The sequence below is a fragment of the Leuresthes tenuis genome, unplaced genomic scaffold (assembly GCF_036924035.1).
Source record: "Leuresthes tenuis unplaced genomic scaffold, fLeuTen1.0.hap1 SCAF_13, whole genome shotgun sequence".
Classification (NCBI taxonomy): Eukaryota; Metazoa; Chordata; class Actinopteri; order Atheriniformes; family Atherinopsidae; genus Leuresthes; species Leuresthes tenuis.
In genome coordinates, this window is record NW_027325367.1 from 32498864 (window position 1) to 32516467 (window position 17604).

Genomic DNA, 17604 nt, shown 5'->3' on the forward strand with positions numbered 1-17604 from the left:
AGAAGTTTTCTTAGTTTGCCTTTTTTCAGGAACATTGTGCTTAGCTCTGAAGGCCACTGCATTTTTGTAATTCAAAAGCACATTTGTTAAAAGGCAGAGAAGACAAAAATGAAAAGAAAAAAATGTTTGTTTGGAAAAAGATTACTGAAAGCTACTTTATAGACCAAAGACAGGTAAACAAGACTGACTGATACATAACCCCATATACATACAATAACTCCACTTACAGGCTACCAAGTTAAGAAATGTCTAGTTCTTTATTACATTCAACGGTACAGTACACTGAAATTGCACATTTTCACCAGATATAGCAGCATTCTGACTAGCAAATAGACTAATTTATAGGCACAATCAAAACATTTAAATAAAAGTTCACACTTTAAATGTGACATGGCCACTTTCTCTTCACAATCTGATCACTTAAGCAGTTCATTTACATGCCTGTTAAAAAAGGAAAAAGATCTACACTGTGAAACACAGTCCTTTTCTCATGACTTGCAGTTCCAGTGACAAGAAAATATATGAGGTCAAGTCCACTGTCCAAACTAACAAATCACCCATTCTCACACAGTATGTGCCATTCAGTGCATTTCAGGATTGTAAAGTGTTTCAGTGTCTCTGTATGGTTTCCTTCAGACAACTACTTCATTTAAAGGTTTTAGACCACCAAATGCCTAATGAGTATATTTTCTTCAGAGATAAAACTGTGTCCTGCAGGCTGAGAAAGTAGCTGCTGTGATAATGTTCTGTCACAGCTGGTTTAGTCCAAGCTGTAGATGTTGTTGGAAATATCTTCTGGTCAACTATATAAGGTTTCAAATTTAAATTCAAAGAAACAAACATTTCTGGTTTTAGGGACATTTTTACCAACTTTGACTGAATTTAGTCTGAAATCTCACATGGCTTGTGGTGTTTGGATAAGACAGAAAACTTTGGTACAAAGAAGTATATTTGCACCTAGAATCAACTTGGACTCATTGTAGTGTAAAGTTTTTTTTTAATACTCAGCTCTAACATCACAGAAGCTGCAGCAGGTGGAGAGGAGAGTCTGTACTGCTTCTACATGAACAGCTATTTGTCTACTCAGTGAAAGACAAAGTCTCTGTAGATTGGTCTGTCAGAGGAGACTGGAACCAAACAGCAACATCAGCTGACTCGTTTGGTGATTGTTGGTTTCTGATGGCTTGAAGGCAACTGGAATTCCAGTGTGATCAACAATATGAACACCTTTCAAGATTCATCTGAAAACCATCAACTGGGACCCAACGGATTCAGAAGATACTAACTGCAGCACAGATCATCTGTAAAGATGGACGCCATTACGTGTCTTCAGACACGAGGAAAGATCTTCCTCATGTCAGGCACATCCTCTGACATTTGATGTTGTAAAACAGAAAAACTGGCTTCTCGTTTACCTTTCACACAATAAATAATTGCAGTTATTATCAACTCGACAACAAGAGCTGCAGCCTGGGGACACCTCAACTTCACCATCAGGGTTAGACGCTGTACAACCTATCTATGCAGAAAGTGATTTATTCACCAGTTAAAACTCCTTTTGTCAAATAAATGATATGGTGGAAATGTGGATCTCTCAGATAAAACGTTATTCCGAGGTCTCGTTATCACTTCCTCACCCTCAGTCCACATTGCACAGACTGTGGTGGCACGTCCTCCATTTTTAGAAACAATCTGTGGGCACAATCAGTCATTCCGATTCAGAGCCCCACAGATAGGAGAAGACATTCTGCATCACCTGCTGAAACTCCTGAGCGTGACAGAATGCTCTGCAGCAATCTTCTCTCTTCTACATAGGAAAACTTTTTCAATAAATACATATTAAGCACTACCAGACCACAACAAGACAATTGAAAAGTGTACTTTCTACCATATTATCATCTGGGCTGATGGCTTCACATGATGAGTCCAGCTAGCCTCGACCTGCTCGATCATCGCTTGCTGACAATCTTCAGAAACACCCTGACTGTTCAAAGTAGTAAGTCAGACTGACATGGACACTGAGTTACAACACTGTGGGGGTTCGGCTGCAGTGAAACATACAGCAACGCAGTGCGCTTCTTAATTAGATGTAGCACATAGCGGTAATTACTCATTGAGAACTGTAAATAGAGGAGAAATGTTGCTGCTGGGATCACAGAGTTTGGCTCTGACTGTAATGGGCGGTTGAACTGTTGTCAACAACTCCAGGCTCGCAATGTTATGACATTATTTTCAGTGTTTAATCAAAATTAGCATGGAGAACACATTCTTATGGTTAAATATTCTGACCCACGCTTCACTGGAATTTTCAGTCGTAGTCCAAAGCCTGAACAGATCCAGTAATGATAATGTCATGTGGCACGCTGTTTTCTTACAGCACCAGAGCTAGTTCCACTTTAGCTGAAAAATGTGCCATATAGTCAAACGCCCCCCAAAGAGAGGATGTGAATCTTGAGTGAAGGCTATTCTACCTGAGTAAGAGTCTGAAACTTTACTGGTGTTCCAATATATTACACGCAAACACATGTCTGATCAGGCCAAAAAAAGGCAAACACCACATCTGCATCAATAAGTTTTCTAGCATGCATGAGCAGACCCACGTCAACATGAGCTGGATGGATTTATGTAATCCAGATGGTTTATTCACAGTTACAACCATGTTACGGTCTACTGAAATTGCATCTAAAGGTGGGAGAGCTTACGTTTTAGTGTGCTACTGTGAGTAAATGAATCCAAACTGTGGTGACATTCCCAGAAAAGCAAGTTGTTTGCATCTCTAAGTGTATTTAGGCAATGCTTCAAATAGATCTATTCTAAAATAAATTGGGGAAAAAATGGTTTATCAATCCCAAAGGGAAATCATAATGTTGTTATTTTATTTTGTCACAACTTAATAATGTATTTAGCATCTTTTCTTTTGGAGGAAAACTTCAGTTTGTTCCAGTAAAGTATCAAAAAGTACTGTTTTGGTACAGAAACTAATATCTGATATTGGAACTAGTACAAACTCTAAATAATCCCCTGCCCTTATTCCTTGTTGTAAAATCCAAGGTAGTGCATGGTGTTTCCTGGTGTGTACCAACAAAAATCATGCTTGGCTGCACCAAACTGGACCCTCTGGAGTGGATTTACAAACCAGTGCCTGTAGCCATAGCCCACAGCAGCTCAGCCCCCTGCCTGTTCGGTGCAGTGCTACTTTCAGCCTGAGCGCCTACTTTGACAAATATAAAACACAACAACAAAACAGACCCACTGATGCAAAGTGCATTAGTTTGTAACAATGGGCTTTGTCTTTAAACCACAGAGCGATGTTCTCCACACACATACACAGCGCTCGGCTGTATGCGTCTCTTTGTGTTGCCAGGCAGCTGAGGAAGAAACTTGAAGTATTTGGGCATCAGATCAAGGCAGGCATCGCGGAACTTCTTGATCCGCCAGTAGTAAATAAGAGGGTTGAGGGCTGACTTGAGGTAGCACAACCACAGGACCCATGTGCTGATCTGGAAAAAGCTGTCTTTGTGATAGAACCCGTTGCTGAAGGTAGTTACCAGGCTGAAGGCAGTGAAGGGTGCCCAGCATACTGTAAACACGGAGAAGAGGATGAGAATGGTGGTGAAGGCACGTGTCTTGAAGCTCATGTCTATGTTCATTTGGAAGGGCCTCTGGAGGCTCAGCAGGCCCAGTTTGCTGGCCTGACTCAGACACATGCTGTCTGGGTGGCTGTGGATGCGGATGGCGTTATGGCGAATGGTGTTCAAGATCCCCATGAATGTGTACAGCATGACCATGAAAGGTATGAAGAAGAAGACTAGCATGATGATCAACACATATGCATGGTAACCAGGCTCAGTGCTGTAACCAAACACACACTGAGGGGCCCTGGGAGGAATCTGCAGGGGAGGGGAGCCCACAGCCAGAGGAAAGGAAAAAATAAAAGAGAGTCCCCAGGTGACCACTATGAGCAATTTTGCTCTTTGTGGGCTGAGCTTGTCTTGTTTCTGGACAATAATGAGAAAACGATCTATGCTTATTATTAGCAGTATAGCCACTCCCTCCATCACAAAGAACCAAAAGAGCATGGCTGAAACACGACAGAAAACATCTCCAAAAATCCAGCTGGTGGTCACAACGGTAACCAGAGCAAATGGCATGTTCAGGATGGCCAGCATCATGTCTGCAAACGCCAGGCTCGCCAGGAGAATGTTGATGGCTGAGCGCATTGCACAGCGCTGGTACACCATCAGGCACACCACCACATTTCCCGCGAGGGCCACCAGCACTATAGCAACCATGACACAGCTGAAGAAGATCTGCAGAGGTAGGCTGACACCTTGAGGGATCTCTGGGGCATGTGCCGTTGGGGTGACCAGCTCTGGTGGAGACCTGGAGACCAGGGAAACGTTTGGCATGGAGATATTCTCCATCAGCAGCCTCCTGGATGTTTTCAGAAGCCCTGTGACATGGCAGCTGCTGTTAAGTTACCCTGCTTCCGAAATGGAAACATTCTGTGTGGAGGTTGAACATACATCGTCACTGGAGAGCTCACACTAAACATGATGCCGTGGATGTAGATATTGTCATCTCACCACAGCGCCATTTTCAGGAGGGTGAAGTCCTAAAACATAAACAAAGATGTTTGTGAATACCAAGTAAATCCAAGACAGCAAGTCAAAAGATAATATGAAAACAGTTCCTTCTCTTATACACCTTTTCAAACCAAACTACCATGTTATTCTTGTGGTAGTAAAAGACAGATAAAAGCAGAGGTAAACATCAAAATGTTCTTAATTTGTCAAAAAACAGTTTTATATATTCATCATTGACAAAAATGACAAATTTGAGTTTGTCACCAGTTACAGCAACTTTGTTCCTCCCAAACTGCTGGAAATAAATATACAGTAACTAATAAGTGCATGTGGAAAATCTCACTCCAAAAGGAAATAAAAATACAGTCTGTGTTCCTGAAATCTTGTTAAATCTCTTTTGCTGCTGCCAGTAAACAATATCCGGTGCTCGACTGGGAAAGACAAACACTGCCATAAAGGCTCTTATCACTTGTTTAAACATTGGGCCTCTTATTTCTGACTGCCGGGTAATGTTACAGCAGCTTATGCAACAGATATAGTCCATTTGTAGAAAATAAATAAATAATAACAACTTTTCATTACTTTGTATGTTAATGCAGGTTCATACAATAGAATACTGACAACTATTGCGAGAACTGATGACTCAAAGACATGTAGGGACATGTTCCAGAACAACGGTGTAGTCGCGTCACCGGGACATGTAGCAGTCTAACGGTGTTGTCGCGTCACCGGGACATGTAGCAGTCTAACGGTGTTGTCGCGTCACCGGGATATGTAGCAGTCCAACGGTGTTGTCACGTCACCGGGACATGTAGCAGTCTAACGGTGTTGTCACGTCACCGGGACATGTAGCAGTCCAACGGTGTTGTCACGTCACAGGGACATGTAACAGTCTAACAGTGTTGCTGAGTTACCGGGACATGTAGCAGTCTAACGGTGTTGTCACGTCACCGGGACATGTAGCAAACCAACGGTGTTGTCACGTCACCGGGAGATGTAGCAGTCTAACAGACTTGTGGAGTCACCGGGACATGTAACAGTCTAACGGTGCTGTCACGTCACCGGGACATGTAACAGTCTAACGGTGTTGTCGAGTCATCCAGACACGTTGCAGTCCAACGGTGCTGTCGAGTCACCGGAACATGTAGCAGTCCAACGGTACTGTCACGTCAATGGGACATGTAGCAGTCTAACCGTGTTGTCACGTCACCGGGACATGTAGCAGTCTAACGGTGTTGTCACGTCACAGGGACATGTAGCAGTCCAACGGTGTTGTCACGTCACCGGGACATGTAGCAGTCTAACGGTGTTGTCATGTCACAGGGACATGTAGCAGTCCAACAGTGTTGTCACGTCACCGGGACATGTAGCAGTCCAACGGTGTTGTCACGTCACAGGGACATGTAACAGTCTAACGGTGTTGTCACGTCACAGGGACATGTAGCAGTCCAACGGTGTTGTCACGTCACCGGGACATGTAGCAGTCTAACGGTGCTGTCACGTCACCGGGACATGTAACAGTCTAACGGTGTTGTCACGTCACAGGGACATGTAGCAGTCCAACGGTGTTGTCACGTCACCGGGACATGTAGCAGTCTAACGGTGTTGTCACGTCACCGGGACATGTAACAGTCCAAAGGTTTTGTCGAGTCATCCGGACACATTGCAGTCCAACGGTGCTGTCGAGTCACCGGGACATGTAGCAGTCCAACAGTGTTGTCGAGTCACCGGGACATGTAGCAGTCTAACGGTGTTGTCACCTCACCGGGACATGTAGCAGTCCAACGGTGTTGTCACGTCACCGGGACATGTAATAGTCCAACAGTGTTGCTGAGTCACCGGGACATGTAGCAGTCTAACGGTGTTGTCACGTCACCGGGACATGTAGCAGTCCAAGGGTGTTGTCACGTCACCGGGACATGTAGCAGTCCAACGGTGTTGTCACGTCACCGGGACATGTAGCAGTCTAACGGTGTTGTCACGTCACCGGGACATGTAGCAGTCCAACGGTGTTGTCACGTCACAGGGACATGTAACAGTCTAACAGTGTTGCTGAGTTACCGGGACATGTAGCAGTCCAACGGTGCTGTCGAGTCACCGGGACATGTAGCAGTCCAACAGTGTTGTCGAGTCACCGGGATATGTAGCAGTCCAACAGTGTTGTCGAGTCACCGGGACATGTAGCAGTCCAACGGTGTTGTCACGTCACCGGGACATGTAACAGTCCAAAGGTTTTGTCGATTCATCCGGACACGTTGCAGTCCAACGGTGCTGTCGAGTCACCGGGACATGTAGCAGTCCAACAGTGTTGTCGAGTCACCGGGACATGTAGCAGTCCAACGGTGTTGTCACGTCACCGGGACATGTAACAGTCCAACAGTGTTTTCGAGTCACCGGGACATGTAACCGTCCAACAGTGTTGTCGAGTCACAGGGACATGTAGCAGTCCAACAGTGTTGTCGAGTCACCGGGACATGTAGCAGTCCAACAGTGTTGTCGAGTCACCGGGACATGTAGCAGTCCAACAGTGTTGTCACGTCACCGGGACATGTAACAGTCCAACGGTGTTGTCACGTCACCGGGACATGTAACAGTCCAACGGTGTTGTCACGTCACCGGGACATGTAACAGTCTAACAGTGTTGCTGAGTTACCGGGACATGTAGCAGTCCAACGGTGCTGTCGAGTCACCGGGACATGTAGCAGTCCAACAGTGTTGTCGAGTCACCGGGATATGTAGCAGTCCAACAGTGTTGTCGAGTCACCGGGACATGTAGCAGTCCAGCAGTGTTGTCGAGTCACCGGGACATGTAGCAGTCCAACGGTGTTGTCACGTCACCGGGACATGTAACAGTCCAACAGTGTTGTCGAGTCACCGGGACATGTAGCAGTCCAACAGTGTTGTCGAGTCACCGGGACATGTAGCAGTCCAGCAGTGTTGTCGAGTCACCGGGACATGTAGCAGTCTATAGCTTCTTCAGCCTGCATATGCTATTATGTCATGAAAAACCTGAAAATGAACTGTCTTTGAGGGAAAGAAGTTCCTGACCACCAGGTTTATTTCAGGTGACACTGTTAAAGACTGCTGATGCGTCTGTGAGGAATACCCTCTCTATGAAGCTTCCTCCACTTTGAGCTAATAACCCACTAACGCTCACAAAGATCTGGTATATAACAAATAATCCAGATGTATAAAGATGCATGTTCATGTGGATGCTCTGAAATTTAAGAAGCAACAGAGAGATATGCTAGATTTCTATTCTGAGTCTAAAGGCAGCTGGCAGCTCACGTCCCACCCATCATTTCGGTGTGTGCAGGTCTGACTTGAGCTGTCCAGTCAAAGAAGGAAACTGGCCGACCCGACTCTGTCTTCAATAGTCCTGTTACCTTGTAGCAGTTCACAGATGTGTTCATTAAAATGCACTGAGGGGAAACACTCAGATTTCTCTATTTTTTTCCCAGCTGTCGACAGGATTAATGGAAAAAAAAATTGTTGGATAAAAGGACATAAATGACAAATTTGTCTATGTAACATTTAGATAAATTAACATTTTCTCGAATTATCTAACAGATCATCTGTGGGAAAACATGAAGATTAATTCATCAATAAAAACCGAAACAGCTGTAAGATATAGAGGACTGGTGTAATGCTGAATATATGCCTGGACGTCAAAGACACAATGTTCCCTGAAGCCAGACAAGCTGAGAAATCTAACTACGACAATTTTGATTGGACCTGGTTGGCTCAAATGCCTTAGAGGAACATGAATACAAAATTCAATGGCTTTGACTGCTAACTAGGGCTTTGGTGGCCTCGCTGCAGACCATTTTAGACAACAGAAATATGAAAGCCAAGGAGTCATAATAAAAAGGCTTTTATGATTAAAACTGACAGCTTCATTTTTAAACTATGAATGTCTCTTTTTTTCAGGCAAACTCAACCAGATAAAGAAAGTGAAAATGAATTGTTATAGTAACTGTGTGAATGTGTCATAGTGTTTAAAGTAAGTTTTAGGGATGGCATGATGAGTGCTACTTCAGTGTATGTCTGTCACAATTCTGACAATAGGACCATTACTAAAGTGTTCCACAGTACTGTGTAAAGGTCTTAAGACACTCAATATTTGTTCACATGTTGCTTCCAGGCAGCCACGCGTTCCTGTAATCTTTTAAAGTGGTCTTCAGTCAAAGCTCTTTGAGCTTTCTGAAGGTTTTTCAGAGTTTTTCTTTGGACATTTTCTGCCTTTTGACTCATCTTCAGTCCTTGTACCTGAGCATTTTCAGAGGAATGTGTTTTTTCTTTGTTCAGCCACTTAACTCTGACCTATGAACCATTCAGGCAGAAAAAAGGCTCCTAACTCAAGGGATGAACCAGTGTTCACAGAACAGACAACTTAGCAAAGAAGCCATTTTAAATTGATCATTTTAAATCTATAAAAGCAGAAGTTCTGTCAGTTTGCTGCTCTGCAGCATTCAGGTGTTAACACAGCTACATCTCAGACTCTACAGGCCTCAGTTAGCATGTTAAAGGTTAAAGGTCATGGCAGCACAGTTAGAAAAAGACTGAACAAGGATGGCTTGTTTGGAAGGGCTGCAGGAGAAAGCCTCTTCTCTCTAAAAAGAACATGGCAGCACAGCTTAGGTTTGCAAAGCTGCATCTGAACAAAGCCCAAGACTTCTGGAACAATGTCCTTTGGACAGACCAGAGCAAAGTGGAGATGTTTGGTCCTAATGCACAGCAGCACGTTTGGAGGAAACCAAACACAGCATATCAGCACAAACACCTCATACCAGCTGTCAAGCACGGTGGTGGAGGGCTGATGATCTGGGCTGGTTCTGCAGCCACAGGACCTGGGCACCTTGCAGTCATTGAGTCCACCATGAACTCCTCTGGATACCAAAGTATTCTAGAGTCAGATGTGAGGCCATCTGTCCCACAGCTAAAGCTGGGCTGAAACTGGCTCATCAACAGGACAAAGATCCCAAACACAGCAGCAGATCTACAGCAGAATGTGGGAAAAAGAAAAGAATCAAGGTGTTGCAATGGTCCAGTCAGAGTCCAGACCCCGTCTGCATTCTGTCTGACCAGGTTAGGACCAGATTATTCTTTTGTCTTCACATGGCTGTGCAGCCTGTGGCCTGCACCTTCGCCACAGCAGGGTGCCCAGGAAACCATTTCTGGTCATTCTCTGTGTTAAAGAAGGTGGAAAACACTCTTCCTTCTCATGGTTGACATAAACAAGTCTTTTGAGTTGCTCATTTGACCGTTTGGCTTCTGTTCTTCCTGGAATGAGGCTAGAACTTTAGTAATATTGGTAATTCTATAAAATAATAATAATTTTAACTTGAACTGGTGAGAATCCCATTTTGATTGATATTCACTCTTTATGAATAAAATGTTTTAGTCCCGTTTTGTATTAGGGTTGGACTTGTTAACACAAGGTGAATGTTGCAGCTTTCAGGCTGGAAAATGAACCGGATGTTGGATCACACACCATCGGAACAGATTCACCTCATCCATCCAACCAGAACCCAGCTCAGAGCTGGAAAGGCCCGCAGTTTTACCCTTCATTTAGGGAAGAAAAGCGTGATAATGCTCGCTCATTCGGACTGTTTCTGTTGGGATGTTGCAGTAAAATGGTTGAGTAGGTGGACAGCCTGAAACAGCTTGCATTCACTTTCAGAAAACACCAACATTTCGCGTGTTTCCGCACATTTTACCTGCCTCAGTCTCCCATGTTGGTGTTGAAGCTCAGTCCCCTGAATTCAGCTTCTTCCTCCTCGGCCGCGCAGAAAAAGACAGAAACCTGAAGTTGTGGCCCAAAAAAATCGCGTTGGTGATTCCGAACCTGCTCCATCAGCAGCGCGGCAGCCGCTGACGGCGCCACCACCTACACACACGGCGATGTGGAATCCGTGCCCGCATTCTGTGGCTTTGTTTCCATCAGCAGCTGTTCGTCACGTTCCTGCGGAGTTCTTCTTCGTGGTTTTTCTTCACCAGACAGCTGTGGGAGTATCAGCGTTTAGCAGCGGCTGCTGTTCCAGCCTAAGTTATTACACTGTTACAAACTATTCTCACAGCTGCAGCCTGCATCACAACCAGCACACATGCACCGCTTCCTGCCGAGAGTTTCAAAATAATGGACCGTGAAAAGTACTTTTTCTCTTCTTCAACGCAGCTTTGCCAGGCTATGAACACGAAAAGAAGTAAAGCCCATATCTTGCCCTGTTTGACTCCACTTTATGTCCCCATCTACAGCTTCGTATTTTCTAAATGCCCTGATCGTCCCAATGATCAACTCTGCTTTTATTCCAGAGGACAGTGTGTCTGTAAATGAAACGAACATCATGTGGGAGAGAAAATGTTAGTGGCGATCGTTGAATTTGTAACATCAGCCCTTGTGACAGAACTTGTGCAGATTGGTCATTTCAGTCCCATCAGACAGTCAGCGTGGGCTCAGATGTGCCACTGAAGCTGTGACTTTTATCATCTCATCAGCTCACTGGCTGCAGGTAATAACTCAGCTGCTGAGGTCCACCTGCCCGTGTAAAAGGAGGGCATTTACTGTAAGGACACACCAGGTGACGTCAGCCGCCTGTGGATATGTGGACATATGTGGAATCTGAACCGATGTCAGTTTTCATTCTGCTCCTGGAGCTTAATATATTTAAGAGAAAGTGATACAATGATTTGAAATGCTGAAATACTAACAATATTAAGAGGCTTACCTGGTCCCAAAGGGTCTCTCACACACATAAAACCGCCTACAGTTCATTTTAAATATTGAATGAACATTTTCTCTTGTGTAATTCATTTTATTCTGAAGGCACAGCGACACAACTTCCGGCTGCATCCCTGCTCTGCGGTTAACTTGGTCCGTCTGTACTGAGTGGTAACCGACAGCCCTGAAGCCAAACGTTGTCCAATAGAAAAGCAGCTCTGCTAACAGGTGTGTCGTGTTTCAAAGGAACTGCTTCTTTTGGGCACGCGCGGGTGCGTGCAACGGGTGGGAAAGCCGGCTCATGAAGTCTGTTCATGCAAAACGAGCCAGTGTTGTCCGCAGCGTGGTTCATTTATTAAAGCAGACCCAATGGTGGTGTCCTCAATTTTACAACTTTCTGCTGCTTTCCGTTGTGATTCTACAGCATTTTAGAGATGGTTTTAGAGCTGGTTCCGTTTTCTCAGTATTTATGGGACAGAAGCCTCTGCTGATGGAAGAATAATGCAGAACAATCAACTGTGGGCTACCTGGCAGTCTGTAGAGAGAAAGCAGCTGTGTGAGGCAGTTTCACTACCTGCACAGTTTGGGTTGTGATGACTTCATTTACTTCCATTATTTGCTGATAATGCTTCCGTGTACGTTGCATTAACACTTAGTACTCTTCCACCAGCTGAATATTATTTACCATGTTTGGTGTTGGCTCTGAAACTGAACATAATTAGAGTAACAACTGCATCAGAACTCAACACTTTTTATTTGAAGACACGTGCATGTTGGGGGCTTTTAATTTAGTCAAATAAAACAAAAGAACACAGAAAGTTTCATGTTGAGAAAGTGTGCGTATACGCAGCGCCTCGTGCCACAAGTCATTCAGAAATATACTTCATGCTGTTTGGACATGAATCACGTTGGAAAGCAACATCTGCACTGCTGCCATGAGTAATGTCATCTGCTGAGTAAAGCTGAGAGCTCAGCCCAGTCATGATCCTGAGGTGAGGGAGGGCTCCACAGCCAAAAAAGCCTGCGCACGTTTCATATTTGTTGAGAGAATATTCAAACAATGCAGCTTCACACATCATTTTCCCAACATGACGCTGCGACTTCACAGCAGACGTCTGCAGCTGATGCATTTCTGGCAGCAGGGTGGACCCACTGCATCTATTCCTGTGGAAGCCGTAGTAAGGCCAACATGTGAAATCCACAGTGGGACAATGTGGCAGGACCCTGAGTGCTCAGTAAGCTCTGATGGAAGGAAACGATCGCCTTACTGTACAAGTTTTCTTCTCTCATAGATAGCATTTTCTGTTTTGAACCTAACGAGTTTCTAAGTCTGAAGGAAGACTTCCACATGGCGCCGTCTCCCACAGGGAGATCACAGTTCTCACTCCTGTGTGTTGTGTGGACGGAGAGGACTCCACAAACTCCTCTTTATTTCAGTGAAGTGAGCACAGAGGTGGAGCGAGCCAACAACTTAGCATAGAGACAGCTGGTTTGAAAATGTGATGTGTGTGGCTGCACTGTTAGACGGTTTACTGCTAAAATGCGTTTTCATCATCTGCACTGCACCTTGCACGAACCCTAACCCTCTACATGCAGATCAGTTGGGCAGAGCGGAGTGACAGCAGCTGGACTAACTGCTGTACGGGCTCCATTTTCCCCACGGCAGAGCTGAAGCCACTGCACGCCGTTGCTGTACGCTGGTCTGAGAGGCGAGGACAAAGAGTGGCGGTGAGCTTTCAAATTTTGCTCACACCCATCTGAACAGCTCACCTCCAGAAGGAAAGCAAGGAAGTACAGTGCCTCGCCCGCCATAACGTTATGGACCACCTTCACCGTTGATCACTGCACTCAGTTGCTGTGGCATTCATTTGATAAGCTAATGCAGCATGACAACATTCATTTTTCACCATCATACTGATGATGGGAGAGTTCAGCATGAAGTCTTCTTCAGCACAAGCCAAAGATTCTCAGTGGGGAGAAGGTCTGGATCCTGTGGGCTCAGTCAGGGGGACAATCCTGGGTACCAACCTGGGCACACTCAGGTCGTCAGCTGGTCACAGAACACACACTACTTTTTTTTTTCTTTGTTTTTTTTTTTTTTTGGGGGGGGGGGGGGGGGGGGCACATTTGACTAATCTGAGTGTGACTTGTGTTTTCTTCTTAGAGCTCTGTGGTTACTTTCTTTGTGTGAATTTTAGAACTCTCCCATCTTTCCATCTAAATGTCAGTGAACCTCACACCATCCAAGCTTGTGAGGTTCACTGAACACGGGGAAGAACGCACTCTCCCAAAGCAAGACACTGAAGTACATAAAATAATGAGGTAATAGTTTCTTCTTTGACAGTCACTAAGCCTCCAGGTCTAAGAAGCTTTTATCTGTTTGGCAGTTCTAGTCTTGGGGGGTATGATCTCAACCTTGAAAGGAATGAAGAACTCTAGAATAGCTTTTGTGTCTTTCAAGTCCAGAGAATACTCCTGAGCAATCTTTTCCGGTGTCCACATCTGAGGCTGGTGCTGGTAACTGCCGAGGGCCTTAAGGGCCTCAGTAATGGTCAGTTTGCCTTTGGGAACATCTGTGAGCTCCATCAGACCAAACATGCTTCCTGGAAAGCTGACCTTGAGGGGCCTCCGCTCAGTGTCTCTGCTCACAGCCACTTCCTTCAAAGTCTGGAAGAAGATCAAGCAACAGAGAATGAGTACATTACTTGAAAGCATCTGAAAATGATGGAGATCTTCCATCAGAGCACAGGCAGAATGAAACGTGCGCTGTGACCGGGTTGTTTTGGATAAGTTGGAGAACAAGATATTTGCCTGTGTGACAATAATTGAAATTATAACTGCTTATACTCTTAGTTTACTTTTGAACTCATGGTTGACCCGCAGCGCTGAAACAGATTTTGGGGTCAACCATCTAATATTGTTCAAATTTCAGATATAGGTGCAGGATAGCTTACACGCACGTGTCATTTCTTAAACATTAGGCGGTACACACCTGACGGGAAAGCTTCAGCTTCATCAGACCATGACGAACAAAACGTTGAAATATTTCATCATGGACAGACAGATTTACTCTTTGGGAGGAGGCTACCCACACTGATTAGATTAGATTAGATTTATACTTTATTCATCCCACACGGGGAATTTACTTGTTACAGCAGCATGAAAGAAAGTGTTGTATAGACTACAGAATTAAAGTAAAAAGGGCAGGAACACAAAAGCTATCTATAACCTACACAATAAACAAGAAAACCATCGAGCTATAATTCAATAATGAACAAAGATCTTTGTATAAAACTGAATGAACGACACCGTTCATTCTATCGCACTCATCACAGAGACAGGCGGCGGTTCAGTCTGACCTCTGCCGCAGCTTCCTCTGGATCTCTGGACTCCACGTACACGGACCTGAGGTGGGCCAGCAGCGGGTCGTTCTTCTGCTTCACAGAATCCGACACTGGAACACACAACACAGGCTTTTCAAAAAGGATTGAGTCCCCAGTGTGTCTCTGAGAGACTTAGTAGCCAGCCTGCAATGACCCCGAGGTGATCAGTTACACAAGTCGGCTAAGCTTTCGGACTCTTACCGTCGGAGCTGACGGTGGGCGGCGGGACATTGGCCGCATGTCGGGGCGCCGTACTCGGCTTCTCCTTTGAAATCTCTCGAAGCGCCCGGTTTTCTATGTTAAAATTTCGGAACATTCGCGCAACCCGTGCCCCCATGGTAGATATGTTTGCAAAAGCTGCTGTCAATAAAGTTCCTTTAAACGGTCGACGGCGAGCAAGAACGTTCCTATCAGATAGCGAACAGATGAGTTAGCAGCGACACCATGTGGTGGGAGGACTTTTATCATTTAACTTTATTTTCAAATGACCGAAAGTGACTCAAGTGTGGTAAACAGATGCATTAATAATTAGATAGACAATACATTCTGGTAATGAAACAACAAAAAACACACTATTGATTTTTGCTAAATCCACATTTTATTCTGTATTTCTACAGTTCCATTTCTCTTTAATTCTGTATTTAATGTAGACGTTGACAGATTACAGATTCTGTCATTACATGATGACAGATTAGATGATACATGACAGATTCTGTCATGTGGATTTAATAGGACACGCACACAGACAACCCAAAAAACAATAACATAACCCAATCATCTACACTGCTATCCCTTATTTGATGATTTAACAGGAAAAAGAATTATGTCATTCTTCTTTCAGGGTCCTTTCTTGGTGTGATGGTTAGCACTGCCGTCTCACAGCAAGATGGTTCCTGGTCTGAATCCCAACTGGGTTCTGTCTGTGTGGAATTTGCATGTTGTCCCTGTGTATGCATAGGTTCTCTCAAAGTACTTTCTTCCACCATCCCAAAACACAAAGCACTCTTAATCAAATTATCAGTGCAATCAGAATAAAAAGGCCTTAATCAAATTCAAGTCACTGATGTTAGCCTACAAAGTGCTTAATGGAACAGCTCCCATCTACTTGAATGCTCTTGCAAAGGCTTATGTCTCAACTGGGTCCCTCCATTGGTCCCAGGATTGTCGTCTAGCAGCTCCTACACCACGCCGAAGACAATCCAAACTCTGTTCATGTGTCGTCCCACGATGGTGGAATGACCTACCGAGCGCTACCAGAACAGGGGCGTCCCTGTCTATCTTCAAGAAGTTCTTGAAAACCCAGCTCTTCAGAGAGCATCTCCTATCCTAGTACTTACCTTGTACTTCCCTACCCCCTCTATCTCTGCACTTTATCTTTCTGCACTTCCTTCTATACCTGCACCCTATCTCTACTCTGTCCCCTCTGACAGAGTCGGACTCCTGGGTTCCTTCTATGTAGTTTATTGTTAGCTTTATATAGCTTGTTAAATCTTCATTTGTAAGTCGCTTTGGATAAAAGCGTCTGATAAATACAGAAACATAATCAGGTCAGCAAGGCACTCAAGTCTCACGCAATGAGCGTGAGAAACACGCATTTCAACAAGTTCACATTCTCCCACATGGCATTATTCATGAGAAACGATTAACTTCGTCGCACAGAAATTCTAATGACTTATACTATGAAGGAGTCAATGGCTGGTTACCGTGACCTTGTACAACAGTCTTGATTTAGCGACCCATAGTCAAATCACAAAATAGAATTTCTCAGCCAATCAGAAAACAGAATTTCTTGTTGCCGGGTGAGGCCTGAAATAGCTTTCAGCTTCAAGCACCGCGCTCCATGAATGCACAGCGCACATAACCTATGCCCTGAATGCGTGCACAAGTAGTAGGAGCTGGAGGTGGAAGAAAACCATCAGGATCATCATCAGGTAATATCTTCATTTATTCTAATCTTTTATTAGTTACTATAGTTTTCCTACTCTTTGTAAAAGACCAATACTTGCAGATTAAAGTGTTCGTTGGAGTAATAGGCCTAAAAAGGATGAACAGAGGAACATTTGTCTGTTCTTTTTTTTTACCGTTTGTGTTGTTTTTCAGATTCAAACATGCTAGGGAAGAAACAAAAAAGTATTTTTTTGTACTGAGCAGCAAAGGCTCAGCCATCCTAAAAGGTTTTCCAGATCAGATGAGGTGCTGGTGAAAGAGGCAGTGATTGAGACAGCAAGGGAAACAGGAGTGTGAGGTGGATGATGTTGCATACTTTGTGGTAAGGTAAGATTACCATTCTGAATATATTGTGAAAATTGAAAACCCCTTTATTTCTCCTCGTTCAGTACACATTGTGTTCTTTAGGTTTCCTGAACTGCTTCCATACCATGGATTCCAAGAGCATGATCAGCTGAGTGAGGAGTTCCTGGACTACCATTTGATGGACATCCCTATGCCACAAGACCTAACCACATTTGACATTGAGGCTTTCTGGGGGAATATGACCTCACTGAAGAACAGGGTAATAAATATTCAGCACACACCCTTTGACATGAGCAACTTAATGAAAAATATGTAGGAGTGTAATTAGGCTTCCGTGGTTCTTTTTTTTTTTTTCCCCAGAGGCGACTGGTATGAGCAGATTCCCAAGGCTGTCTACAATTGCCAAACTGGTATTAGTTCTGCCACACTCAAATGCTGATGCAGAGAGAGTTTTTCCATGGTGGGGCTCAATAAAACCAAGACCAGGAACACATTGGCTCTGGATGGAACTCCGTCATCCATCACGACTGTAAAAATGGTTGACATTGAGCCACAGTGCATTAAATGGGAGTCCCCAATATCAGTCAAAGCATCCAAATCTGCCACAATACACTGTATATCAAAAAGAAACAGCAGAACGTACCCTTTCCAAAAGTATTCC

General features: G+C 44.3%; 2 protein-coding genes and 1 long non-coding RNA gene across 3 annotated transcripts; 1 reads left to right on the forward strand and 2 right to left on the reverse strand.

Moving 5' to 3' along the window:
• Positions 1 to 233: 233 nt before the first annotated feature.
• Positions 234 to 10679, reverse strand: gpr63 (G protein-coupled receptor 63). Its single transcript, XM_072362791.1, has 2 exons — positions 10307 to 10679; positions 234 to 4615 (listed from the first exon to the last, which is right to left on the reverse strand). The coding sequence occupies exon 2, from the start codon at positions 4422 to 4424 to the stop codon at positions 3294 to 3296; it is 1131 nt and encodes a 376-aa protein (XP_072218892.1). The 5' UTR covers positions 4425 to 4615; positions 10307 to 10679; the 3' UTR covers positions 234 to 3293.
• Positions 10680 to 13418: 2739 nt separating this feature from the next.
• On the reverse strand, positions 13419 to 15075 carry ndufaf4 (NADH:ubiquinone oxidoreductase complex assembly factor 4). The gene is made up of 3 exons (XM_072362112.1): positions 14892 to 15075; positions 14667 to 14761; positions 13419 to 13974 (listed from the first exon to the last, which is right to left on the reverse strand). The coding sequence occupies exons 1-3, from the start codon at positions 15025 to 15027 to the stop codon at positions 13669 to 13671; spliced, it is 537 nt and encodes a 178-aa protein (XP_072218213.1). The 5' UTR covers positions 15028 to 15075; the 3' UTR covers positions 13419 to 13668.
• Positions 15076 to 16587: 1512 nt separating this feature from the next.
• LOC140267156 (uncharacterized) lies at positions 16588 to 17254 on the forward strand. The gene is made up of 2 exons (XR_011907194.1): positions 16588 to 16716; positions 17197 to 17254. It is a non-coding gene; the product is annotated as an uncharacterized lncRNA (long non-coding RNA).
• The last annotated feature ends 350 nt before the right edge of the window (positions 17255 to 17604 follow it).